This window comes from Mustela erminea, chromosome 3, assembly GCF_009829155.1.
Source record: "Mustela erminea isolate mMusErm1 chromosome 3, mMusErm1.Pri, whole genome shotgun sequence".
Lineage (NCBI taxonomy): Eukaryota > Metazoa > Chordata > Mammalia > Carnivora > Mustelidae > Mustela > Mustela erminea.
The window spans coordinates 105,129,518-105,156,692 of NC_045616.1; the positions used below are offsets into that span (position 1 = coordinate 105,129,518).

A 27,175-nucleotide genomic window follows, 5' to 3' on the forward strand; every position below is an offset into this window, starting at 1 on the left:
AGTCAGTTTATCTTCTTTGCAACCTCAGACCCTAACAAATACATCTTTTCATTGCATTAATTCATCCTACAAGTATTTGCATACAGGGAGGATTCTGTGATGCTTTAGGACAGATGCTCAGGCCAGGGTCCTTGTCCTGAATCTGCTTCTTAAGCAGTATATGGCCGTGTACATCCGTCTTCACTTCTCTGTGTCTCAGTTTTCTCCCTTGTAAAATGGTGGGTTGGACTAGACCTTTCTGAGGTGCTTCAGAATTTCTCCCCAGAAAATCCTCAGGGGTCTACATGGGGTGCTCAGGGGTGACCCATTATATTGGGCTCTGGGCCCCTCACCCCACTTCAAATAGAATAGCTCAGCTTTCAACCAATTTATAGTATTGAGCATGAGATTCTTTTTTATTGGCTCTCCGCTAAAAATAAACATTTGAAAAATTCTGGACAATATGATCTCTAAAGGGCCCTTCCAGCTCTGATGTTCTGTGATTCTAGGCAGGTGGAATATTTGGTAACATCTTTTCATTCATCAGCATAATTGGGAGTGCAGGAACGTCTGCCAAAACATAATCTATATCTAAATAAAATCTTCTGTGTGCAAAATAACGGCAACGAAGGACGTTCCGGAAAGAGCAGGCTGTGTGGAAGATCTAGAGACAAACAAACCTCAGATCCCTGCTCTGCAATCCTGGCAACGCCTAGGGTGTAGGTGTGGGAAAGAAAGCCCACCCCAGCTGTATCTCGTCTTTGCTGTCGTAAAGCAAAGAGTGCAAACTCCTACGCAAACCGAATCTGGGCCCCGTGTTTCACTGGGCATATTCGATGTTTCATAAACTTCCAATCAGTTATTGTCAATATTCAGAAATTGGAAATACATTTTAAAATTGTGTTTCCTGGCTTCTTTTGAGAAAAACTGGAAGATGACACATCATCAGCCTTGCATTCTAACAGGACAGCAATCGACCAGGTCAGGACAGCGACTGCCCCTTCCAGCCGGGGCATGTTTGCTTCCCGTTGTTCCAGGCCCAGCTACTTCTTCCCATACTCCTGACCCCGAGGCCGTGTGCCACCTACCAACTAGGCCTGCACTCACATCAGGCTTTTTTGTTTTTTTCCTATTGAAGAGTAATGGTAAATGATACATAAAATATTTTTCATATCCTTGTCCTTATCCAAAGTGGAGACATAAAAGGCAGACTGAGAAAGGCAGGCTTTTCTAGAAAAACAGAGCAGAGACAGTATTTCTTCACAGAAGGGGTTTTCCAATAGGAGTAGTTTTGCACATCCTTTTCCCCCTCTCCAGGGACATTTGGCAGTGCCTGGAGATTCTCTTGGTTGTCACAGCTAGGGAGGATGCTGTTGGCTTCTGGGTACAGGTAAGGGATGCTATCAAATATCCTGGAGTGTACAGGGCACCCCACAACAAAGAATCATCCCACTCCAAATGTTGACGGTACCCTGCTTTGTGGATGCACATGGGTTTAACATGCCCTGGCCCCTCCCCTCTTTGACATGACCTGCCTGGTTCCTGCCCTTCACACATGAATGATACAGGTCTGGAGTTGATGATGAAAGAGCCAGAACAGGAAGAGTAGACTCCACCCTGATGGGGCAAGGGTGAAAAAAAAGATAACAATTCTGCCCTGGGCGTGGCCTCCTTGGCTTCACTCTCCCAGATTTTGCTCTTACGAAACTCATAAGCCCCCTGGGCACTATTATGCCCAGTGTCAATCCCCTTGCTTCGGACCTCATAGCTCCTAAATGACAAGGCAAGGCCCATGGCAGGTATGTGGCAGTCAGTTCTGGGCCTGGTTGCCCAGCTCTCCCTCTGATTTTGTAAAGCCATCTGTAGCCCTCCTGTGTACCAGTGTGTGCTTTTAACCTGAGTCTGGTGCTGCCAGGTGCTGCCAGTGAGCGCAGGACCAGACGGATAGTCTATCCACTGTGCTGCCCCTGCAGCAAATGGACCTTGCTGGAAAGAACAAGAAACTGCTGTCCAGGAAGCCCAAAGGGAACTGAAAGATACCAAGAAGGCTGAGGAAGTGAGAAGCAGAGTCAGGAGAGGTCATTTAATTTGAACCCCCAAAACAGGCACAGTCCCTGTAAGTGGCTCCACAGAAGAGGGTCACCGTCCAAGCCCAGGGCAGAGCAACTTGGCAGCAGAGGGTCCAGGAGGGCACTCAAACTGGAGATGAAAATACCCCATTGTGTCTCACTTGTAACTCTGCAGCAATCCGTCATCCTTTCAGCACATTTGTGTGCCGGGGGATTCAGGCCTTGAGCAAGGTGTGCGGCCCCTGTCCTCCAGGGATCCAAACCAAGCTCTGGGCTTTGCACCTGCTCGATCTCAAGCAGGTCACTTCCCTCTCGGAGTTTCCTGATCAGTAAAAGGAGGTGGAGTTTTTCCGTTTTGTAGAGGTGATGTGAAGGTAAAATAAGACCTCCGTAGCGCAGGGCTGACTCAGACGCTCAGTCAACGCCTCCCAGAGCCCATGTCCCCTTCCTTCCTCCCACAGGTACCGCACAGTGCGTGCATGATTCCTGCAGCTAGCCCAGACGGGGCTGGCATCTGGGGCCACCTGCCAGTTCACACCGCATCACAAAAGACCCTCATCTTCCACAGAACCAATTCTCCTCTGGGTGGCTGGAGGGTGTTTTGTAGATGACATCCCTGGAGAAGCTGGAGGTGGAGTGGCCCACCCACCAGCAGGAAACTTGCGTGTGATGTGTGAGGACATAAGTTCCCACAGCAGCCCTGCCCTTCCTCCTTTCCATAAATTCCAATTTGACTTCTTAAGCCCTCAGGGGCACCAAGCAGAAGCAGAGTCCTAGCTGTCTGGGGACGGGACGTGGGGACGGGCACTCCCTCTCATCAGGCACATATCAAGGACCCGGGACACACACGTGATCAACTGTTCTTTCAAGCTCCCTCCGCTGAAGCCCCTGTGGCCTTCTAACAAACAGATGGTCTTCAAGAAGGAGCTTGGCGTGTGCAGATGTGCCTGTCTGGATGCGTGTGCTACTCACCCAGTTTGTACCACATGTCGCGGATGGAGAAGCCGACGAGCCGTCTCATGTCCCCATACCTAGGAGAAACAACACATGTCTGCTTCAGGCTCGGTCTCAGAGATTCTCATGAAACCCCCGCTTCGGGAGACCCGAACAGGCAACCTACTTATTCAGGATTTTGTTGTATTTGGCGTGCGAGAACTGCTCCAGCTGCAGAGAGTCCTGAGTGATGAAAGCCACCGCCAGATGAAAATAGTTGTTCCACAGCTGTAAATGAAGGAGCAAAGAACAGTCATGGCGAGGGTCTGCAGTGGGAAAGCATATTAAATGCTGGGCAATGTGAATAATTTATGAAGATGGCAGAAGACAAGGGCAGAGCCAACTTAATTCTGTGCCCTGCAGTTTTCAGGCTGGCGCGGACTCTGAAACGGACATCCTGGCCAAAGCAAGGACAATGGCTGCATTTCTCCAGGCGCTGACCACGTCCCCTCTCTGATGACAGGGCGAGGACAGGGATTTTAGGGCTGCTTTGAGAAAACTGTTTCATTTTGTTTTTTGAAAGACAAACAGCTCACCCCAGCCAAGTGCCCTGGTAGAATGAGAGGTTGATGAGGCTTATGTATTTCAGGGACTTTCGGTCTCTCTGGAAGTCCTCCTTAATCTACCTAACAGCTCACGGGACCAGCCTGCAACTCATTCCGTCTTAGACTATTTTGCCTTCTCCTTCCCCTTAGTTCTGTGGTTTCTTTTTTCTTTCTTTCTTTCTTTTTTTTTTTTTAATGAACATATAATGTATTATTAGCCCCAGGGGTACAGGTCTGTGAATCGCCAGGTTTACTCACTTCACAGCACTCACCATAGCACATGCCCTCCCCAATGTCCATAACCCAACCTCCCTCTCCCTACCCCCATCCCCCCCAGGCAACCCTCAGTTTGTTTCGTGAGATTAAGGAAGTTGAGAGGCAACATGGGGGGTTTGGGGGGTTGGAAAAGAATAAATGAAACAAGATGGGATTGGGAGGGAGTTCCACGGTTTCTAAGCATGGTCCCAGACCAGCAGCATCAGCATCATCTGGGATCCTGTTAGTAAAGCAGATTCTCTGACCCTCCCCAGACCTACTGAATCAGATCCCAGAAATATGGGGGTATACAACTGCTCTGGAGAATTCTGATGCTCACTGGAGTTCAAGAACCTCTGAGGGCCTAGTTTCTATGTAGGCTTACTGTAATTTTAACGCTTACACGATCACTTGCTGCTTAATGCAAGGGTTAATACTAAACACCACTCTACTGGCTCGTGGTAAAATAGAGACAACAAAGGGTTCGCCACATGGCAAGTGCTCCAAAAGATGAGATGCAGAGATGGTGATATTGATACAAACTACAGCAGCTGGGGCATGAAGTCTCAGTGAGCCAACCCCTTTACAAAAGGGGGGTTGAACCCACTGCAGAGGACCGTGGTAAAGATAGCATGAGATGGTATGTGTAAAGGACATGATTCTCTGTAAGGGCTCAAAAGCACTTGTTAGCCATATTGTTCTTTTCATTAATCTAGTGATTTCATTGGTACCAAAGCAAAGAGCACAACCGGGCCCTTTGGGTGCTCATGGCTGTTATTAGGCCCTACTAGGGCCCTCCTAGGAACAGATAGGAGAGAGCTTTGCTGGACAAAGCTCATTCACTTTCAGCCCCCTCTCCCATCCAAGTACTAACCAGGCCCGACCCTGCTTAGCTTCCGAGATCAGACGAGATCGGGCGCGTTCAGGGTGGTATGGCCGTCGACTTCAGCCCCCTCTCGACACTGACAAGAGAAGGGTAACGCTAGCTAGAGAAGTCACCTGCCGTTAAGACCTTCATCCTTAACTCAAGATGTCCACTGGAGATTTCAGAGGGCCGAGACTAAGTAGAGGGCAGTTCTACCCTGGGTAACATCATTATTGCTTCCCAGAGTGTTCCTTTCAAATGGGCTTGTAGTTGCAGCTTCAGAAAGAAGAAAACAAGTACTTCCTTCTTACCAGGGTCCTTCTTCTCCCATTCATCCCCCCTCTCATCTCTCAAACCTTCGCAGCTATCACTAGTCCCAATTTATAGATGAAGAGAATGAGGTTTGGAGGGGTTAAGTATTTTTCCAAAGGTCACTAAGTTTGTCATATATGCAGGAGATCTGGGATTTGGACGCAGGCCTTCTGATGAAGGCTCAGGATTCTTTCTACACACCATGACCAATCTTTGGCTAAGGTTACATTAATACATAGTTGTTGAACTCCTTCTCTGTGCCAGGCATTCTCTGTGTCGTCATGGGGGCACAGTGGGTGGTTATGGAGACGGCCGTCCCTCCCCTCATGCAGCTAACATTCTATAGGGGGAATAAAATTTTCTTTTTGGAAACTTTATCTCCCAGAGTCCAGAAGACCAAGCTGCTCCCAGGGTAGAGTGAAGTAGCCTCCCAGATTGTGGAGCCCATCAAGTCAACTCTCCCCACAGAGACCAGAGAATCTTTTCAAAACAAGTTGGGTTCTATCACTCCCTTCCTCAAAGTCCTTCAGAGGCTTTCCCAAACCATTACAATCACATCTCAAACCCTCCTGTTTCTGTAGTAACCCTGCTTATCCAAACACATGGCGCAGGTCCGGTCTCTTGGCCACTCCGGCTTTCCTGCCTCCTCATGCCCCTGTGACTTGCAGGTTCTGAACACTTGCTGCTTTGGTCTGTCTAAGCCCAGACATCGTACTTCCTCACGTTTAAGGTCATACAAAACAACAAGCCAGGGATACAAAAAACCTGATCGAAGGACATGGAAAGGGTTATTTTAAAGGTGAGAAATTCCTGATTTTAGGAAATTTCTAAAGAGTAATCAAGATACAAAAAGAAATAGATATAGGGCAACATCGTTGACTTGGTATTACTTTCAAAAATAATTCCAGAAATGTTCCTCTAACACATTTGAGAACACACAGACATGTCAAACCTAGAGCCTCTTGCTAGTCTCTGTTCTTAATCGTTCAAAAGTGTTTTCTCTGCCACCCATTCCTAATTTTTAAAAATTTAGATTATAATCCATATATCATAACATTCACTTTTTAGAGAATTTAGAATTTAATGGTTTTTAGTATATTCACAAAAGGAAATACAACCATCACCACTTAGCAGTCGTTCCCTAATCTTCCCTCCCCCTCAGCCCCTGGGTGATCACTAATCTCCTTTCTGTCTCTGTGGATTTGCTCAATCTGACATTTCATAGAAATGGAGGCATAAAATAAATAACCTTTCATGTCTGGCTCCTTTCATTAAACATAACGTTTTCCAGGTTCATCTGTGTCGTCACATGTATCAGCGCTTCATTTATTTTTATTGCTGAATGCTAATCTATCCTATGGATATACCACATTTTATTTACCCATTCATCCACTGACTGACATTTGTGTTGTTTCTGCCTTTTGGCTCTTATGAATAATGCATCTGTGAATTTCCACGTATAAGTTTTTGTGTGGAGGTAAGTTTCCAATAGGAGTGGAACTGATTTTCCCTTTGTCTTCTCACCTCGAAGATCTTTGCAGGTCATGAGATCATAGATCCCATGCCTCTTTTTTCTCAGTAGATCAGAAGTGGTGGCCCTAAGTATCTCACCCACAGCCTCTGTCCACTTTTGCCCCGTGGAGCAATGTGGGGCCCACACTGAAACTGAGGGGACGTTGTCATGATGAGTAGCTCTGTACAAAGCCCTGACAAGTGAGCAGTGGCCACAGCCAGACACTTCTGGGCACTCATGATACCTCTCCTCTGAAACTTCCTTGACTCTTGCTCCCAAAGAACCAGGACAAAGGGCACTAACATGGCTTGTCAGGTCTTATTAAATTTCCAGTGTTTTCTCCCTCAACAAACTGCCTCTTCCGGGGGGGGGGCTGCTCTGCTCAGACTCCACAGATATAATATGAGCATCTTGACATCCTTGGCTTGGCTCCCTTACTGCACCGAAGTTCTATTCCTCATAAAGCCCAGTTCAAGATCTGTTCCTTCCTGAAATCTTCCCAGATGACAAGGCATGACAGGTCGCCTCAAGCCTTCCGAAGCTGAGTAGCTCCTAGATGTGCAACCACAGACGTGGGCCCACTATCCTTCACCTTCCCTTGTGCTCCACTCACTTGCCACGATGATAGCATCCTGTGGCTAGAAGCACAAGCGTCCGTGTCCCACAGACCAGGATGTGATACAAGGTCTCTCTTGCTAGTAAGAGAATCGGCGACTTATTTGACTTTTCTAAGCCCCATTTTCCTTACCTGTAAGATGGAGAAAATAATGGCAACTACCATCATGGATTGCTGGAGGGTCTGGGAAAAATAATATAAGGATGAAGTGGTTCACATGCCAAGTGTGGCACATGCCAAGTGTCCAGTAAGTAGAACTGTGGCATTGTCTGTAGTGCTGATTGTAGATTATTTGAATGCCCTGTGTTTCCGACTGTAAGCTCCACAAGCAAGGGTCTTTTCTTCCACTTACTTGTATTCCCTAATGCCACATTCAGCACAATGGCTTAAATGGCTTGACTGTAGCTAGGGTCTAGAAAAAAAAATTATTTATTGATCACCCTATTGTTAGAGAAATTCTCCAGTTGTTACAAAAGGTCCAGATTTTTCTTTCCTCCCTGCCCCAAGCTGCCTGGTGGCATTTCTACTAAGTGCCCAGTTCAGCTGGCTTGGGGAAGCCATGGGAACTTCAGCCAAATACGTAAGGTCCTTTTTCGCTGGCGGAAGAGGTGAGGTGACTTCTGCTTGGGAATTTAGTATTTGGAACTAATAAGACAACAGAAAGTTGGAACTAGGATAAATTTAAGGGTCATCTGGTCCAACTCCCTCATTTCATAGATGTTAAACAGTGAGATCCAGACAAATGACCACCCGAAGTCATACTGGTAGTGGGTGTAACTAGAATTAGTTACTTGCAATTAACTCTCAAAAAATTAAAAATTCAATACACGTATGGTCAAAAAAAGTAAATGGTAGAAAAGATTAAATGATTAAAAAACTTATTTTCCATCCTATCTTGGACCCTAGTCTAATTCCTCAGAAGGAAAAAAAACATTTTTTTGGATATTCTTTCCAAAAATTTTTTATGTATAAACAAACATGTATAGACAGCTCAATAGTCTGCTGTAGTTTGCTTTTTTCTCTCACAAATATATCTTGCAGATGTATCCGTATTAGCTTGTAGAGATCTACTTCACTGCCTTTTATTGCTGCATGGTATTCTGCTATAAGGATATATATTAATTTTAACCAATTCCCTGTTTATAGGCATTTAGATTGACTCCAACTTTTTTTCCTTTAGCATCAGGGCTGAATTCAACATGTTTGTTTATACATCTTTATGCATGAGAGACTATAAAATAGTATACATTCCTAGAGCTGGAAGGGTTTAGATATGCGCCCTATGCAGATTTTGTTGTTCTCTGTTGTCTTTGTTGTTGAACAGACACTGTAAGGTTGCCTTCCAGGATTCCACTCCAATTATTAGCTCCATGATCCCGGGCAAGTTGCCTTACCTCTCTCTGAGTCTCTGTTTCCTCAGCTGGAAAAATGAGGCTAATAGTACGTAAAAGGAGGTAGTTAGAGGGACCAAATGAGGAAATCACTGCTGAGAAAATTCCTACTTCGTCTTGCGATCCCAGGTAAACACTCACTTCCTAAATGGACATTGGTGGTCTAGTGGTGGTCTAGTGGTAAGTGCCTTCCAAAAAAATCACCTCCCAGGGAAGCCTCTCCAGCTTCTGCCCTGATTAAAGCAGATCTACCCATTCACCTTCATTATACCCTGTTTGCAGGATTTACGGCATGTTTTAAGCTGAACTAATGTCTCTGCTAATGGACATAAGCAACTTGCAGACAAGAATCCCTTCTTTTTATTCACTGCTGTATATCCGGTATTTAGTGTTGCACCTAACCCAGCATGTGCTCACATGAATGCTAAATGAATGCATTAAGGAGCCCAGCATTCCCCCTGTATTCTTGTTAACTTCTCCCCAGACACTATGATGTTTATAGTATTATTCTCCCATATTAGAGATCAGGACACTGTGGCCAGAGAAGTTAAATAACTTGCCCAAGGTGACCACAGCTACAAAATGGCGGGGTTGGTATTTGAATCCAAGTGCATCTCTCTCTAGAACTTGTATTCTTAACCATTCAGCTTTTCTGAAAAAATTGCTTTTCTTTCCTTTCTCAGTTTCCTTTTTAGCCTTGGTTGTTGGTCAAGGTTTCCGCTAGGTTGTCTGATGTTTCACAGTCCTTACAACAGACACTCAAGGATTTTTGATCCTATAAGATTCTTTCACAATGGCTGCAAATTATCATTTACCATAATTCCATTAAAAATATATATATAAGGCACAGTATTGCTGAAATGCACCAATGCGCCCTCTGAGCAGTAAAGCCATGGCTGCCATGGGCATTCTAAGGAGACAACTGATTTGGGGAGTGAAAGTTTCCAATCATGGATTTGGGTTAGGGACATCAGGTCAGTGGCTGTCTGGGGCCCTTGAGCTATGTCCAAAGAAGCTGTCCCCAAGCATGTGACCATCTTTCTGTGTGGTGAAGTGGTCCCACCTTGATCCTCCCTGGGGGGTGCTGTAGGCTTCTTTGATGGGTGGCCTCCGTGGTACGTGCTCCTTCTCCCACCTTTTTTTTGCGATTACAAGTTACGTTTCCTACTATAGAGACCAATTCTGTCTTCAGTACTCTCTTAATAGTTGGGAATATCCTGGAATATCCTTTTCATTTCACAGGATCTCCAGTACAGGTTCAAAAATTATCCCAAGGTAGTCCAAGGCCCAGAAACTGATCCAGAAATGCCTCAAAGCCAAGGCTAGAATTACCAAATGCAGAGCGAGTTACGGCTTCCCAAGTCAAGAGAATGTTCTTAGTAGTAATCAGACAGCTGCTTAAGACAGAAGCAATCTTCCTGGAGCCAAAGAGCACATCTGAAGTGTAACCATGGATTCCTGGCCAATCAGAGTACCCAGTATGGAGAGTCTAATCCCACAGCCAATCATTGCAGAGCTCTCTATCCCAGGGCCAGCAGGAGCTAACTAGGGCACACAGTGTTTTTGGAGCTAAATAGAGCTGTCTCCTAGATTTGAAAGGCACTCTGTTTTTAAAAGACAGGGCAGAAGAGTGGAAAGGGCTTGGGCTTCGCACACAGGATGGGAACAGAATTCCAGCAACTCCTGCTTTTGGCTAGATGACCTTTAACAGGAGAGTTGACCACTTCTCTGAAGCTCTGTTTATTCACTGGTAAAATGGGTGTATCCCAACCCAACCAGGTTATGTCCTAAGTAGATGTCTAATCAAGGTTAGTCACCCTAGAAAGCTTAGATGCTAGAAGATGGATTCCTATCTAGCACAACTCTAAGATCCTTGAGGACAGGGCAGTGTTCTTCTTTGCTTCTGAGTTCCTCATCATGTGTTCCAATAGTCTGCCCCTATGAGAATTGCTCTCAAGCAGAAATCCTTGCTGAGTTGCCTTTGAAATCCTCTCTTGGTCTTCCCTGACCAGCAAAGGGATGTGAATGCCAAGGCCAGCATCCTGAATAGGGGTTGGGAATGCAAATTATTTTAGCCCTGGGCAGAAAACATCATTTTTGTAATTCCCAGGTCTTGTCACCTGAAGAGTGGCACCCACAGAGCTGCTTGCTTCTTGTCCTTTGTATCATAAAACCACAGTTCCAGAAAAGTTATTAGGGATAATCTCATTGCACCTGCCCCTCCTCTGGACAGTGGCTGCCAAGGCCAGCAGCTTAGTGATGGATGCTCTTCCTGCTGATATTAAATGCATAATTAATGAAACCATAAGAAGGAAACAAGGCATGTTCCAGGCAGGGTACAGAGAATAAATCCATTCTCACATGGGGTGAGGAGAAGGTAGAGGAACAGAGATAAGGCTGAAAAATGATCCTGTTCTTGAGTACTTTTCAGCAAATATCTATGGAGTTCTCATTAGCAAAAGAGACTTATTTCATTTTGTAATATTGGCCATTTTCCTGTTTTATAAAATCCTGTGGGTATGACAACCCTAGGCAATGTGTGATGACTGGAAAGATGCCTTCCTACTGTCCTGTTTACCAAGGACTGACATATGCGTTTCCAGACCTGACGTATTTTAGGACCATCATCATCATTTTCATCAAGATGATAGCAATTATTATAATGAGCTAACATTTTATTAAATTGCTACCATGTTCCTGGCACTGTTCTAAGTGCTTGACATGAATTAGTTCACTTAATCCTCTCAAAAACCCAATGAGGCAGCTGCAATTAGTATTTTAATTTGATGTCCAAGAGACTGAGGCACAGAGAAGTAAAGTAATTTGCCTAAAGTCACACAGCTTATAAGCTCAAACCTTCTATGTATGAAACCCCCACTTCTCTGGGCATCGCTCCAGATTTTCTTTCAGGAAAACAGGATAAAACCTAAAAGAATGGCATGAAGGACAGAAGCAGCATTTCTCTTAGAAAGTACCTCCTAAGACACTGGAGGACAGCCAGAGTCAGGAAAGAAGGCCTGAGGCTGTAATCGCCACCACCCTCGGAAAGAGATGGGCAAACCAGCCGTCAATTTTATGGCCTGAACACTGCCTCACTGCTGGCTGCTAGGCGTGGTACACCAAGCGGCCGCTTGAAAAAAGCAACGACCTTATTAGCTTCCCGGAACACACTCGTACCTGAAGCCTGCAGGCATCTGGTCCACATTTGGAAGGGGATCAAACACTTCGGTTTCAAACAGCTGAAGTGGGAGGTTTTGTTTCCACGTCAGAGATTCATAACTCTCAGCCAGAACCTCTCTGTGAACCCGGTGCGGGGGTGACCCCTTACCAAGCACATGGCGGTGGTGATCCACGGCTGTGATGTCAGCCACCGCTGTGCTCTGGTCGCAACTCCACACGGACATGCTGTGTCACTTTCTGCACCATCAGGCTATCTGCTCATCACCTCAGAGTCTCCGTCCCCGCATCCTTCCAGCAGGAAATAGTGCTAGTAGTAGTACCTAACTTGCAGTGTGGCTGTCAGGGCTGGGGAAGAAAATGCCTGGGGATGCTTCTTAGGAGATCTGCACATATAAGTCGTCAGAAAAAGTCAGCTACTCTTCGTATCCCTGTCATCATGACAGTGCAGTTGCCTGATTTGAATGCAAGATAGTACGAGAGAATCCTATTCAAGGATAATGTTTATTAAATACTTCTAGGCTGGTGCTCTCCAGCACGGTGGGTCTCATAGGCCTCAGCCCAGGGATCATCCCCCCAGGGAGACCTACTATGTGTCAGGCAAAGAGCACAGAGTCTCTTTCAGGAGGAAGTGTATGAATGAAAACTGGTGGGACCTTACAGAAAATTCTCCCAGCAAGACCCCTGACACATGCCAATTCTGTAAAACCCCTACGAAATAGAAAGAGTAAGGGCGCCTGGGTGGCTCAGTGGGTTAAGCCTCTGCCTTCGGCTCAGTTCATGATCCCAGGGTCCTGGGATCGAGGCCCACATCGGGCTCTCTGCCCAGCAGGGAGCCTGCTTCCCCCCATCTCTCTGCCTGCCTCTCTGTCTACTTGCGATCTCTGTCTGTCAAATAAATAAATAAATAAATAAAATCTTGAAATAGGAAGAGTAGGTACTATGAGCATTTTACAGATGAGTCAGCTGAGGCTGGGACATAGTCTAGGCCCTGTCCGAGGTTGCTCAGCTAGTCATAGGTCGAAGCCCATCTTGGAATTGAACACCCTAGACGAGCAGGCAGAAAATACCTCTGCCCCTGTTCACTGGCAACTTCCTAAGCTGGCACTGCAAGAGATCCTGGGGGTCAGGGTCTTCCCCAGAGGAGGGATCCCCTCTCAGGAGCCTTCTCTGTCATTATCAGCAGCCAGAGGTGGCAATATGGACTTTTCCACAAGACTTTGAGGAATTGGTTCTCCTTGCCTGGGCCTTGAACAGGTGTGTCACTCTGCCCCAGGGACATGCTTTGAGGCCCCCGAATCTCAGAGGCCCTAGCTCTTGTCTGAATCCTAAAAGTGATTTCTGGAGGAATCACAAAATCCTGGAAATATATTAGTGAGCTTTATTTTTCAGTGTCTGTGAGTGCCTATTTTGCTGGGCTCCAGTGAACAGTAAAGTAAAAGGATGTGATACATTTCTGAAAGGTGGTACCCACGCCGACAATGGATAAATGCAAATCTCCTCTTTAGCACAAGATACATTATACAGTCACATTTGCATAAGCTGCACAGTTAATGACTATTTGTTTAATCAAGGGCCTGGTTCTAAACCCTGAGTTTCAATCAAGGGCCCGGTTCCCTCCTCGCCCACACCGCCTCTCTATGGAAGCCCCCAGAGACACTGGCGTACCTTACATGTGCTTTGAGATGCATCTGATGGGGCAATCAGCTCAAGATGCTAGAGCCCCTTGCCAGGGCACCCCAAGCACACCCTGGGCGCATCACACTCACCTGGAACTCAAAGTTTGTGTGTTCCAGGAACTTCTGGTTCATGGTTTCTGCGAACTTGTTGATAGCCCTCAGGAAGACTCTGGAAGAGAGGAGCAGGTCACCAGGCCATCTGAGTATGCTACCCCAGGCATCCCTCCCCATCTTCCAGAATGAAGTTCCCTGTAGAGGGCTCAAAGACCCAAAGAAGAGGTCAGCAGACCCACGGGCTCACACTGTGGGCCTGGGGCCATGTTTGCCCTGCAAGAAATTGAGAACTGTCTGTCTGACTTCCTTAGAAAATATCTTCTGTTTAAACGATTACAAGCTTATGGCAGAAAATTTATGCTATCCAAAAAGACAGAAATTGCCTCCTGCACAAACAAGCAAACAAACAACACATCGTCGAACCTTATCATCTACAGAAAACCATCACCGAGATTCTGATGCACATTATGTTCAAAGGTCTCCCTAGATGTATGTGCATGAATGGTATTTGAAATATATCATCTTGATAAATAGGGCTAAATGGCAAATGCTGTTTCACAGCCTGTCTTTCTTACTTGGCAATAAATTGTGTGCTCCTTTCATGCCAATGAATGCAGATATACATCATGCCTTTTAATCACCGAAGAGCGTACCATTCTATGGGTGGATCACAGTTTATTTAACCAGTCTTTCAGTGATGATCCTTTATGCTCAGCTTTTATAGACAGTGTTACAGTAATCACCCTCTTCTGTACACCTTGCCCCTCTGATATACACCTCTTTTCCAGTCTTCTTCTTGAAGTGATAGTACTCATCAGATATCCATTTAACATTTTGGTACCTGTTGTCAAATTTTGTTTCTCCTTAAATGTCTTCCCATCCATCTCTACCTCCCCTTCCTCCTACCAAACCCTATGGACTGGTCTTTCAGCCTCCCGTCTCCTGCCTCTTCAACGTCAAGAATACCTTGACCAATGGGCAGTTCGGTCATGTTAATCACTGATTTTGGTGATACCCACTGCCCACAGGATAAATCCAAACTCTTCCTCTCAACAGTCAATGCCCTTCATGATTAGACCCCGCTCTTTCTAGAACTCATTTCTCACTGTTATCCAGTGCTTTTTCTTGTGGTCTAGTAAATAGCTGTGCTTCTCCTATATAATATATAAAATGCTTCTCTCCTTTTAATCTCTTTAGGATAGGGCCTACCGCATCCTTGTGTCCCCCAAAGGACAGTCACTGCAATTTCCTTCCCCAGAATTCATCATGGTCTGGGAAGACTTATTTGGTGACTCAGTAATGCCTCTCTCCTCCGCTAGACTATACTTTCCTCCGTGATCTCATCTACTCCCTAACTTACATGCCTTTGGCTTCCAATGTTATATCTTCCTCCCTGGCCTCTCCCCTGAACTTCCAGTTCCCATTCCAGCTCTCTGCTCCATACCTTCATGTGGATGACAAATAGGCATCTCAAACGTAAGGTCAAAATCTTAACTTCTATTACCTTTTATCTTCCACTTTTCTGTAGTCTTCCCATCTGTGTTAACAATAAATTTGTTCTTCCAGTTGCTCAGGGAGAGAGAATTGGTGGTAGCATCCTTGATTTTTCTCTTTCTCTCGTATCCTACACCTGGCCTGTTAGCAAAACCTCTTAGCATTATTTTCAAAATGGAGCCAGAATTTGACTACTTCTCAATACCCCATTGTCATTGACCTCAACCAAGCCACCATCATTTCTCCCCTGGATTTCTGCAGTCGCCTCCAAACTGCCACGTGCCTACCTGTGACCTCGTCTCTAAGGTGTGGGTTATGTTTGTAAAATCTTCAAGGACAGTGGCCAGATCTTACTTGTACTGCTGTCTATAATTTTTGATGAACAGTGAATAATTAATAACTCCTTATCCTCAATAGCAGCTGAACCAGGGAAAATGCCCATTTGGCTTACCTGAGATGCAATAGGTAGCCAGCAAAGGAAGAGTTGATTAGAAGGTTATTGCTTCAGGTAATGACTGGAGCTCAGTTCTGCTTGGGAACGGCTGAGAGACTATCTAGAACATATCTTTCCCCTTCCAGGGATGCAGAATGTGGACTATTTCTTTACTAATGTCAGCTTCTCACTATTGAAAGTTGCTCCTGTGGAGGTCCTCTACCGTGCCCTGTAGGTAGACTGAGCTCTCTCTTGCAGCCAGGGAGTGAAAGAAGTAGGAAGCTTGGGATATGTGGTAAATGTCCACCAAAGCTGCATGTATATTCTGGGTGGGCCAAGAGCATGGGCAGGGCACCTCGAACATGTGCTACGTTGGGCGTTACTTGTGAAGAGTGTGGATTAGGTATTCACTAGGCACTTAAATGTTTGTTGACCAAAGAAGACAGCACATCCTGGTATCAGGATCACAAGATTTATACACCCACACAGACACACACATATGCACACACACATACACACACAGTTAGATGGGGACCCTGCCTTTGCCACTTCCAAGCTGTGTGGATCTGGGACATGTTCATGTCACTTTGACATCTCTGTTTCCTTGCCTGTGAAGTAGCCCCTATTCCAGGGATGCTGAAGACTTTAGTGGCAAGGATGTGGTTAGGTGTGGCGCACAGGGCAGCCTGACACAACCATTACAACAGGAACACAGCAGCTGTGGCCGTTGCAGGCCTTTGGGTTACTGCATCCTTCTTCCGAAGTCGGGGACAAACAATGAAATGGGCAGTTGCAGCAGCAATTGGTTCTGAGGTAGGCAGGGCCACATAAAGGCAAAAGAAAAAAAAAAATCCCACAGAATCCTCCCCCTATCAGGATGTCAAAAAGTGAGATTTCATTGGCTTTGCTCTTCTGGCATTTGCTAATATGCCTTTGAAAAATATCTGTATTTACCCCTTAAAGATTAGTATCATTCCCCAGAAGGAAATGCATTGAGTGGCTGTCATTTTATGTTATAAGCATCTTGGAATCTCTAATGTGATCCCAAAATATGAGGGGTTTTACAAATTCCCAGAAGCAACAAAGCTATTGGTAGTTTCAGTAATAGTCATTATTTTGATTGTCAGCCTAAAGCTATCTCCGGTTCTCAAAGGCCAGTTGAATAACCAGGAATTATCAACCCTTTGTGCTAACGGTGGGTACTGATGGCAGACAGGCATCGGGGAGAGTGAGTCAAGGTTCTTCCCTCTCTCTGGATTCTTCCATAGCCACTCACTGGGAATCATGAATCATAATATTACTTAACTTTGGTTTCTCATGTGTGGGTTTGGAAAAATACGTCTTTTGTCTTCTTTAAAAAAAAAAATAGCTGTACTTAAAGGCTAAGCACTAATATGGTGACGTGAATTGGAATGAAAACATACTCAACTCTCTGTTACTCTCAACAATGAACTTGAATCGTTGAAAGCAAAGTTCAGGACCAAATCTCAACCTGACACTTCCTGCATCTCATTTGTGATGCTTAGCAGGATCTGTAAAATCAATAATAATCAGAGCCACAGTTAACCAGTGGGCTCTCTGCTAAGTACTTTGCATAGATTCTTTCTGTTCTGTTTTGTCTTTTTTAGTTCTCACATTAACTCTTGGAATTGAATATTGTTTCCATTTTAGAGATATGAGTTTAGATAACTTTCCCAATAACCCAGCCAGAATAAATGAAATCAGGATTTAAACAAAAGTATGCTGCCTTCACAGTGTAAGTATTTAATAAGAAGACCTCTGTAATTGAGCTCTGAGCTCACCTTACTAATAAATGCAATGACAGAGATAGAGCTATTTGTGTACCCTGTGCTAAGGACTGCACAGACATTCTTTCAGGTAATTCTACAAACCAAACTAGGTGCTATTGTTATACCCATTTAACAGAAGAAGAAACTGAATATCGGGAAAACAAAATGATGTCCCCACATTCACACAGCTAATAAATAGCACAGTCTAGACCCAGTGTCAGAGCTGTCTTTCTCTAAAGCCTTCGCAATTAACCAAAAGGATATACTGGCTCCCATGACAGCCACCTGCAGTCTTTTGGTGCTGGGCATGCTTCTACTTGTGCCCACAGTTTTGCACACAGTCCCTTCACACTTCATCCCATCATCTTGTTGCTCTGTTCATAGTCACTTAAGCACAGAGCCAACACTCGACTTGGGCAGTATTCCCTGGGTGGCCAGTGACCCACGAGTGAACTTATGGGTACCCAGTGGGGGTGCCCAGGTCTGGAGAGCAGTTAAATGAAATCCTCTGCATCATTCCTAAAGCAGGACAACTAGGGAGAAGGCAGGAACCCACAGCCTGAGGAGAAGCCATGAATAGATGATCCTGAGAGGAAGCAGAAGCCACATGTGAGAGAAGTCAGCTGCTGTTGAGTAGGAAAAAACTGGCAGAAAGCTCCTTGAAGGTGGAGTAGGGGAGTAACGATGATAGGTACAATTTAAGAAGATAGGACTATGTACCAGGTCATATGCTACATGTTCTACATGCCTTTCCTCAACCAACTTTCACAACACTGCTAAGAAGTAGGTCCTATTGGTTTTGCCGCTATTGCACAGACTCCTGCAGGTGCTTAAGTAAGCCTGCCCCAGGTCAGACCCCCACTCTGGCCATCTTCCATGCTGTGGTCTGGAGCTGGCTGCTTGACCTCAGGGAATCTCCGTGAAGGCCTCTTCTGGGAAGTGAGCCATGTGAAGATTAAATAAGATGTAGTGTACAAAGCTGGTGGCCCCTGCTTCAGCACATAGAAGTCCTCGATAAATGTCCGTTGTTCTTGTTGTTGTGGTTGTTGTTAATAGCCTGGCCACCTGGTAAGCTCTGAGGCAGCAGGATTCCAGGCTGATACCATTCCAATGTGACAACCATCCCCACACCCCTATGTTGTAGGATGGGAATAAAAGGACATGCCCTTTCTCGTGAGAATGCCCAAGGGAGGGAGAGGGCCTCTTTGAACCCCATTCCCCTTCTCCCTGTGGTTGATAGGATGTTGTTGATTCTACTGGTCCAAACTTGACAATGGAAGTAAAAGAGCTAGAGAAGAGAGTTCTGATCCCCCAGAGGCAGTGGGAAATCCATCCTCCCAGAGCCTTTTAAGCTGCTTTCCCCACAACGCACAGAAGCTCCGTGCACCAAGAGGTTACAGGGAAGCAACAACTTCCGGTTCAGCATCAAGGAACGGCTTGCTCCCAGAGCCCCCGATGCCTTGCATGGAATCTGGGATTCTGGCAAGGGATGCAGTAGCCTCTTGGAATCTGGAATCCTGCTGAACATCAGGATTAGTTGTCCTGTGCCGGCTAAAAAACCCATGGAGTGGCCTCCTTCTGGGGGAGGCCCACGAAAAGGAGTAGGCCCTACAAATTAATGCAGGTAGGGGGACGGAGAAGCGGGTATCAGTGCTTTGTCAGCCTCCTGATGGAGCCACCATACCATGGCTGGGTGCTACCCTACTCAGCTTCTGACCATTGACTTCTGTGACCCTACTGTGTGCCTGGCATGTGCTTGAGACGATGTTAGACCTCGAAATAAGACACTGATAAAGGTAGATAAGATCCAGCCCAGATTTGCCTGTTCTGTGAAATATTTTGGGTATTCCCAAACCATAGGAATGTGACAAGGACAATGAGAGCTAACATTTATAAAATGCTCGTTCTGTGCTAAGCATTGTTCCAACTACCTTGTATATATTATTTCATTTCATTTAGGTCCTCATGGTTGTGATAGGTACTATTATTAGGTGCATTTTATAGGAAGAAAAATTAAGTCATAATAATCACAGAACTTCACCCAAGGTCAGCTATTAAATGGTGGAAGCAGGATATGGACCCTGGCAGTCATAAATCCCACCTCCTCTGGGTATTTTTTGTTCTGTGAACTCACTGCAGTGACTGTAGCAATTGGCCACATTTCCATGGCATAGTTACTGTCTCACCAACTAGACCATAAGCCCTCTGCCCTCTGAGACCAAGGCCCACTCCCTAGAGCGCTGCTTAACCAGGACACTCAATAAATATGTGTGGATTGATTCCTTTTTGAGATGCTTTAGGGATGTGTACAAATCTACAAGCCCCCTCAAAATGTTAAATTTCCAGATCAAGGTGCAGATGGAAGGGGAGAAAAGAGGTTCCTAGATATAATTTTGTTAGTTTACTACATTATAAAGAACTTCATCATTTAAAAATTTATCAGATCCTGTAAATCAGATCTTACTGAAAGCTGTGTCTTACCAAAATGGAAAAAAAAAAAATATTCTAACAAGGCATTTCTTGCAGTAGACATGTCACTATGTCTGTGTACATAAACAGTACATAGTTAAGGAGTTAGAAGTTAAAAAGTTAAGAAGACATTCTACTCTAGAAATTTCCATTCCCTCCAACAAGCAGAAAAATAAATTATGTATGACTAATACACACACACACACACACACACACACACACACAAATCATAATTGATAATAGGAAACTTATAAAAACAGGTAAGTTATAATAGTATGGATATAATAAGGAAGAAAGGAAATTGTAAAGAACATACTAACCAGCATAAGAAGTAGAAATGTTCTGGAGAACACTGGCCTGGGCTAAGCCATGCTGCATATTCTGCTTGTCCAGCTTATACTGAAATCTTTCACTGACTAGCCTTGTGATCTTGGTCAGTTAACTCATTGGGCCTCTTTCAGTTTTCTGAGCCACTAAATATGCTGTGGGCACATCGGTACAATGCATTTCATAATAAGAGCCTATAGGATGCAGCAGCAGAGTTCATGAACCTGGTTCATGATTGCTTGGCTTCTTACTAGCAAAGCAACATTGTGGGAGATGCTCATCTATCCTGTGCCTCAGTTCCCTCATATGTAAAATGTGGATTGTAACAGTTTACATCATAACGTTGTAAAGATTAAATAAGCTAACACATGTAAGGGATTCACAACAACAATAGATCTAGATGCCTAACACGTGTTAGCTATCACAACATCACAGCAAATGTAAAAAAGGTGAGAAAATTTCGAGCATTCCACTGTGGACTAAAGATGAAGGACATCTACTAACTAATCTATATGCCCTTAAAGGAGAACAACAATAATTTTTCTGCTTGATATTAGGTACATCCTTCTCTAGTCCAAGGCTAAGTTTGTTGTCTACACCCCGAGATGGCAATGCACCTATTCAGTGAGTTTTCTGAGGTACCAGCACTGTGCTAAGGAGTAACTCATTTTATCTCCCCCCCAAAATACCATGAAATGGACATTATAATTAATCCCCATTTTACAGATCAGGAAATCGAGAGTCCAGGAGATTAAATGACTTCCCAAGAAAGAGAAATGGTGGAAGAAGTATGAAACCCAGCTGTATTTCTGAATCTAACTTTTTTTTTTTTTTTTTTTTTTTTTTTTTTTTTTTTTTTAATGTAGAGACTTAAGTACTTAGCTGAGCCTTTAGGGGATGCAAATATTTCTATTGAGGAAACAATTCCAGTTTCTTAGAGCCTTTAGAAAATTATATTGTAATTTTCTAAGTATAAACAAACCAAGGATTATTATATTATCTCTGGAGGCCTATCCCTCCAAAAAAGACCAAAGTCCATAGCTAGCTTGGATTTCAGGACGAAACATTCCTCCAAACTCTTCTACATGCTTCCTCCAAGATTACTCTAGGCAGCTCAGAAAAAATTGCTGGCCTGGTCAGGGCTCCCATCCTCCTGACCTTGTATAAGTGGTAGATGTCTGTGTATTTATTTGCCTATCCAGTTCTTCTTTTGGTAATAATTCCTAGACTTTTTCTTTGGATAACTACTCTGCCTACATCCCCCTTTGCTCCCAGGCTTTGTGGTTTGGATAGAAGGAACTATTGCCTCTCAGTTGCAAAGTGAGTCATGTGACCCAAGCCTGATGAAATAGCAAATTTCACTTTCCTAGCCACAGAAATTTATAAATGGGCATGTAGCCTAACCCAGAGCTTTGAAGATTAGCCTGGGGACACTTGTTCTACCTTTTTCTTTCTCTTGGGCTTACTAATTTAAGACATATCTCTGGAATTTCTAGAGCCCATTCTCCCCCCCCCCCCCCCCCCCCCACAAAGAGAGCAGCTGCCTGGGAATGAAGTCAGCAGAGAAAAGAGTAAAGATAGAGATACAGATTCCTTACAACACTGTTTGAACACCTAGATACATCCATGCCTGAAGCCATAAATCTGAGCTAATAAACTCTCTTTTTACTTGGGCAGATTTGAACTAGATTTATTTAAAAATTCTAAATAGTAAGTAGCTATTGGATACACAGAATTCATTATATGTATTTATGAATGTCAGGCTCTGTATTAGGAACTGGAGACCCAGAGATAAACTGGACATAGTGCTTGCCTTTAAGAAGCCCATTCTGTAGTGGCAGAAATAGTCATGTGAAGAAACAATTATAGCACAGTGGAATAAGTGCCATAATATTGGCATGCCTGGAAATACAGAGAAGAAAGCACATTCTCCTACCATGAGAGAGTTCTAGAAGCATTGACAAAGTAGAGATTACAGGTTGAAGAATTTGAAGGATGCTTTCATGTTGAGTTTGGTCTAGAAGGGAGGAGAGCAACAGTTTATGCAGAGTCATAGAAGAATGAAATGGTAACAGTGAACAGTTGAATGTATCTAAAGCACAGGGTGAGTTGAAGATGACTCACATGGGTGCTTCATGTATTTTGGCAAAACCTGAAGACATTATTGGCCAGCTGGCAAACAGTAGAAGGATTCACATACAGTTTAGGAGCTGGTTACTACTATAACACAAGATGACTGAGCATTGATATAAGGTATTACCAGCTACATAATTTGTTGAGCTCAGTGCACAATGAAAATATGAATGTCTCATTCAAAAATTATTAAGAATTTCAAGATGGCAAAAAGGGGATGTGAAAGCAAACATGGAGCCCTTTAGAGTGCAGGGTCCTAGTATAGGGTGCAGGTCCGGAAACTGGCCCTGACACGGGCATAGGAAGGGACCTGCCTCTGATCTGTCATGTGGCTTGGGCTTAATCCCCACCAACACTTTAATCATTTAATCATTGCAAAAGTTGGACTCCCATCTGTGTGATGTGATGGGATCTGTGTGATGCCCAAATTGAGAATTCTGACATTTTGCTTCTGGGCTGATTGTTCTCCTCTCTTCAGAAGTTCTGTTGCACAGCCAGAAATTTCCTTCTGCCTTGACAAAACCCTTCTCCCTTTCTCCAGCCCCTGAAGGTGGCCCCAAGAGCACTGCTGGTAAGTGAGGCTATGGAATCACATGGCCAGGCACTCAGGCATCCAGTTAGTGGAAGAACAGCTTTTCAGAGGACAGAAGGGTAAGGGTTGGAGGCCACCTGGGTCTGGAGTCAGTTCATAGGTATACATGAGGAGACAGAAATTCTCAGACTGTATCCAATGACAAAATTATTAATACATAAATGTTTATAGTCTTTGCTCTTTGCCTCCCACTAAGGAGACCTTTGCTTCTGCCTCTTCAACTTCTTTTCTTCTTCCAACCTCTAGGGATATTTACCTTTGTCAGCCAGTTCTTGGTTTTGGGGATATAGAACAAGGGCAATAGGTAGAGACAAAACTTCTTGCTAGTGTAAAGTGAAGGGCCTCTCATGGGGAGGATTAAAATATATAAAGCCAAAGGGAAGTGAGAGAGGGAAGAAAAGGGGGGAGGGGCCAAGAAGACCCAGTTTTAAAGGAGTTTCTTGATAGGAATTGAGAATAAGATTGTAAGAGCACTGCGGATAAAGCATGGGATAGTGAGCAATAACTGAGAGCCACAGAAGTGAAGAAAGGGAATATCATAAAATACTTCTGAGTATTATAATTTGAATTTCATTTTGATAGGATGATACGATTTGAGAGAAAGCATTAAAGAGTGAAATTGCTTGTAATTACTTTTATCTAATGTTGTGCTGGGTTACGTGGGATCTGAATTGTACTTGGGTTACATTGGTATCCTGTGAGATATTAATATATATTAAATATACACACAGAAACATACATACGTATACACCAAATTGTTCCACTAGCAAACACATTTGTGAAATTCTATATCCCACATCCTCCATTGAGAGAATTCCATCAGCATGTTAAAGGCTCTAAGAAGTCCTGCAGAACAGAAATCTATTCAAACCTGCTTCATTCCATGCTTCCTAAACCTATTTTACTATATGCCACAAAATATTTTGTCATTTTGAATAAATGTTAAAATACTGTAATTTTAATAAGGCTGACCTACAATCTCAAGAGTTGAGGGAAAACGTCACAAAGTTTTTGTTTTTGTTTTTGTTTTTTTAAAGATTTATTTATTTATTTTAGGGGGCAAATGGAGAGAGAGAATCCCAAACAGACTCCCTACAGAGCAGGGAGCCTGATGTGGGGCTCGATCTTACTACCCTGAGATCATGATTTGCATTGAAACCAAGAGTCAGAAGTAACCGACTGAGCCACTAGGCACCCCACAAAGTATGTTATTCTAACTGGTATCCGAAGAATGGAGAAGGTGGGAGGTAGCCAGGTCAGTATATACAAAGTCATGAGGACTGAAATATTTAAAAGAAGAAGAAGAAGAAGAAGAAGAAGAAGAAGAAGAAGAAGAAGAAGGAGAAGGGGAAGGGGAAGGGGAAGGGGAAGGGGAAGGGGAAGGGGAAGGGGAAGGGGAAGGGGAAGGGGAAGGAGAAGGAGAAGGAGAAGGAGAAGGAGAAGGAGAAGGAGAAGAAGAAGAAGAAGAAGAAGAAGAAGAAGGAGGAGGAGGAGGTGATGATGATTCAGGATGGTGTGGAGTTCCCTAGGGTTTAAAAGTAGAAAGACCCCACCTTGTCTCCATGAGTGCTCTTTAAAGTGATTGCTGGGGTGACACAGATGTTAGGAACAAGTGGCCACTCACCTGTTCTGAACCATACTCATGGCCATCCAGTCTCCAGGATACACATTTTTCCCAATGAGGTCCTTGAACATGATGAATGTCTCCATCAAGAAGTCCTGAAATTGTAAAGCAAAACACACCTATCATCTTGTTTCATAGAACCTGACTGGAAGGACCCAGATCTTGCTGGCTGTTTAAATTTTTTCTTCATTATTTTTTAGAGGAGCAGAAAGGGAAAAGGCATTCGTTAAGTAAATCCAACGGAACCAATAGCCGTGGATTTTTAAATGGAAGCTTTACGTTGGTTACCAGGAGATTGTTTCACAAATACAAATGGAATGTGACTATGGGATCTGAAAGCATTCTCAAAACAAAGCACTAGTAATTCTGTCTCTGAGAGGAAAGAAGTAAATATTTATTGATATCATAATTTTATAATCATCTTCTCAAATAGGTATTTAAGGAGGAAGCACACTACACTTTGTGAAGGCATCTCAGGTCATGTAGCAATTACCATGACCACCTAGTTAGCAGGACCATAAACACAGCTAGTTCATATATAGCGGACACATCCATGGGCGATTAGAGGAAACATAACAGGGTCTCTCTTCCTCTCATTCAAGAGGTTGAGAGTGGACCTCAACACACCCTAGACTGCAGCAGGCCAAGCTTGTGCTCCGTCTTTGGAGAACACAAACTCAAGACAAATCCAGACAGCCAAGACCAGGAGACCTGGCATGCAAACCTTCCTGAGCTGGAAGAAGCCAAGTCATGCTGTATCTGCTCTTGGGAAATGTTGAAATCCATAGGAAACCCATTCAGAGCTCTTTCCTTAAGCTAGTGGTTTTCAAATCATTTTAACAGTGTAATTCTTTGCCCAAGGAAAATACTACCCAGAAATATACCCAAATATATAATATATACTATATACTACCCAAATATATAAAATAGATAAAAGTAGAATAGCTGTGGTTGGGTATGTGTGTGTGTGTGTGTGTGTGTGTGTGTGTGTGTGTGTGTTTATGGTAAAACATAGTGAGGATGAGGATGGGAGGAATATAATTTGAAAATCACTACTTTAAGCTAAATTACAAAATTCTGGAAATGAGACTGGTTCCTTTTCAGCAGTCTTTGCTTCTCGGGAAAATTACCTCAATGCTTTAAATCCCAGTTTCCACATCAGCAGAATGGGGATAACATCTAATTCAAAGAGTTTCTATGAAGATTACGTGCACACTGGCTAAAAGGTGCTCAGCACAGAGCCTGGCCCACTATAAGTGCTCATTTAGTCCCAGGTCAGACAATGGTGAGTATTGTTATTCATCCTTGATATGGGGTAACGCAGATACCATCATGTGCTCCTTCCCTTCCTGTGGTAACAGAGAAGGCCTCCAGCTCATAGATGGAACATCTAGCTTCTGAATGAGAAGCATAACATGCTCTAAGTGTTAAGAGAGAAGTTCAAACCCTACTCGGCCACATACTTGCTATGTGACCTTGAGCAAGCAGATGGTAGACTTGTAAAATGTGTCTACTAATCCCTAGGTCATACTGTTGTGACAATTATGAAACAAAGTATATATGTTTAATAAGTAAGAATTTCCTTTTCCACCTTTCTTCTCACCTTTCCTTCCACTGAGGATCAAAAATTAGGAATCTGATTTTTCTATTTCCATGCTCCATGACATAGAGAACTTGGGGAAAGAACTTTGGCTTTCCTTTTGTTTTATTTTTTGTGTATGCAGAAAAAGGTTACATTTCTTGCCAATGCTGATCTACTGAAGAGACCATCTCTCTGCTGAATGGCTGAAAGAGAATGGCTTCCTAATAATTCCCTTTTTTGGGACACTCTCTGAGATTGGTCCAATTTTAGTTCCCTGGGCCACTCCATGGAGTTGAAAGTGAGCCCCAGCAGCAGAATTCCTGAATCTAGCAGTAGTAAGAAGACATGACAGAGGTGACCGTGTTGAGGACAAAGGGACTCCTATACCCCCAAGACAGTGTGGGCTGGGCTTTATGGTTGTAAGTCATCTGCTACAGAGCTATGAACCTACAGGCCACAGTCCATGTGTGGACTGTTCTGTGCAAATGAGTCCTCAGAGGCTAGAAGAGCAAGGGGGCTCAGAGGCCAATTTCCTTCATGTATTTGTGATCATAATGTAGAAATAGGTACCTAATACTGGCCACTTAATATGTGAGAGCTACTGTACTCTCATTAACCCCATTCCCCACATCCTGACATAAATAATTTATCCCCACCTCTACAGATGGGGCAACTGAGGCTTAAGAGAGATAACTTGCCCATGATCACATAGCTTACCAGTGACAAATCCTGGATGCAAATCCTAGACTGTGTGATTTTTATCTCTCATGCTCTTAAGCCCCAAAATGTCCATGATTCATCAACAAACATTTGTTGAAGCATATTTAGACTAGACATTTAAGTTTCATCTCTGACAGGGACTGAAGACATGTTTCAGAAGTGGTATATACAAGCCTAACTGGAAAATAGAACTAAGGAATCACATGAACATATTTGTAAACTTAGAAACACACATACATAAGGTCCACTGGAACACCTTCTTTTCCTACAGTCTTAAGAGCCAAGAGTGTAATGCCTCTCCTACACTGCCCCCACCCCAACATCATGCTGACTCACCACAAGTTCAGAGCTGGTCTGGAAGGTCTCAATATAGAAGGAATAATGCTGGTCACCCATCTGGTTTAAGATTGCTGTCATACATGCCACGAAGTGACTCTGTAGAAAATAAAGAAAATTGCCATGGAATAGAGGAGAGAGCATGATGACATTGATCTTCCCCATCTCCTTGACTTCAGACTGGAAAATACCCCAACCATCTCAGGCCTCTGAGTATCAAAAGCCTC

At 43.9% G+C, this 27,175-nt stretch overlaps 1 protein-coding gene across 6 annotated transcripts in view; it reads right to left on the minus strand.

Moving 5' to 3' along the window:
- DOCK2 (dedicator of cytokinesis 2) overlaps positions 1 to 27,175 on the minus strand; it is a 409,502-nt gene that overhangs the window by 65,012 nt on the left and 317,315 nt on the right. For all 6 annotated transcript variants that reach the window (XM_032337047.1, XM_032337048.1, XM_032337049.1 and 3 more), the window contains exons 28-32: positions 26,949 to 27,047; positions 24,311 to 24,405; positions 13,485 to 13,563; positions 3,169 to 3,269; positions 3,021 to 3,079 (exon numbers count right to left, since the gene is read on the minus strand). In XM_032337047.1, coding sequence (XP_032192938.1) covers positions 3,021 to 3,079; positions 3,169 to 3,269; positions 13,485 to 13,563; positions 24,311 to 24,405; positions 26,949 to 27,047 — 433 coding nt within the window. The remainder of the gene's footprint in view (positions 1 to 3,020; positions 3,080 to 3,168; positions 3,270 to 13,484; positions 13,564 to 24,310; positions 24,406 to 26,948; positions 27,048 to 27,175) is intronic.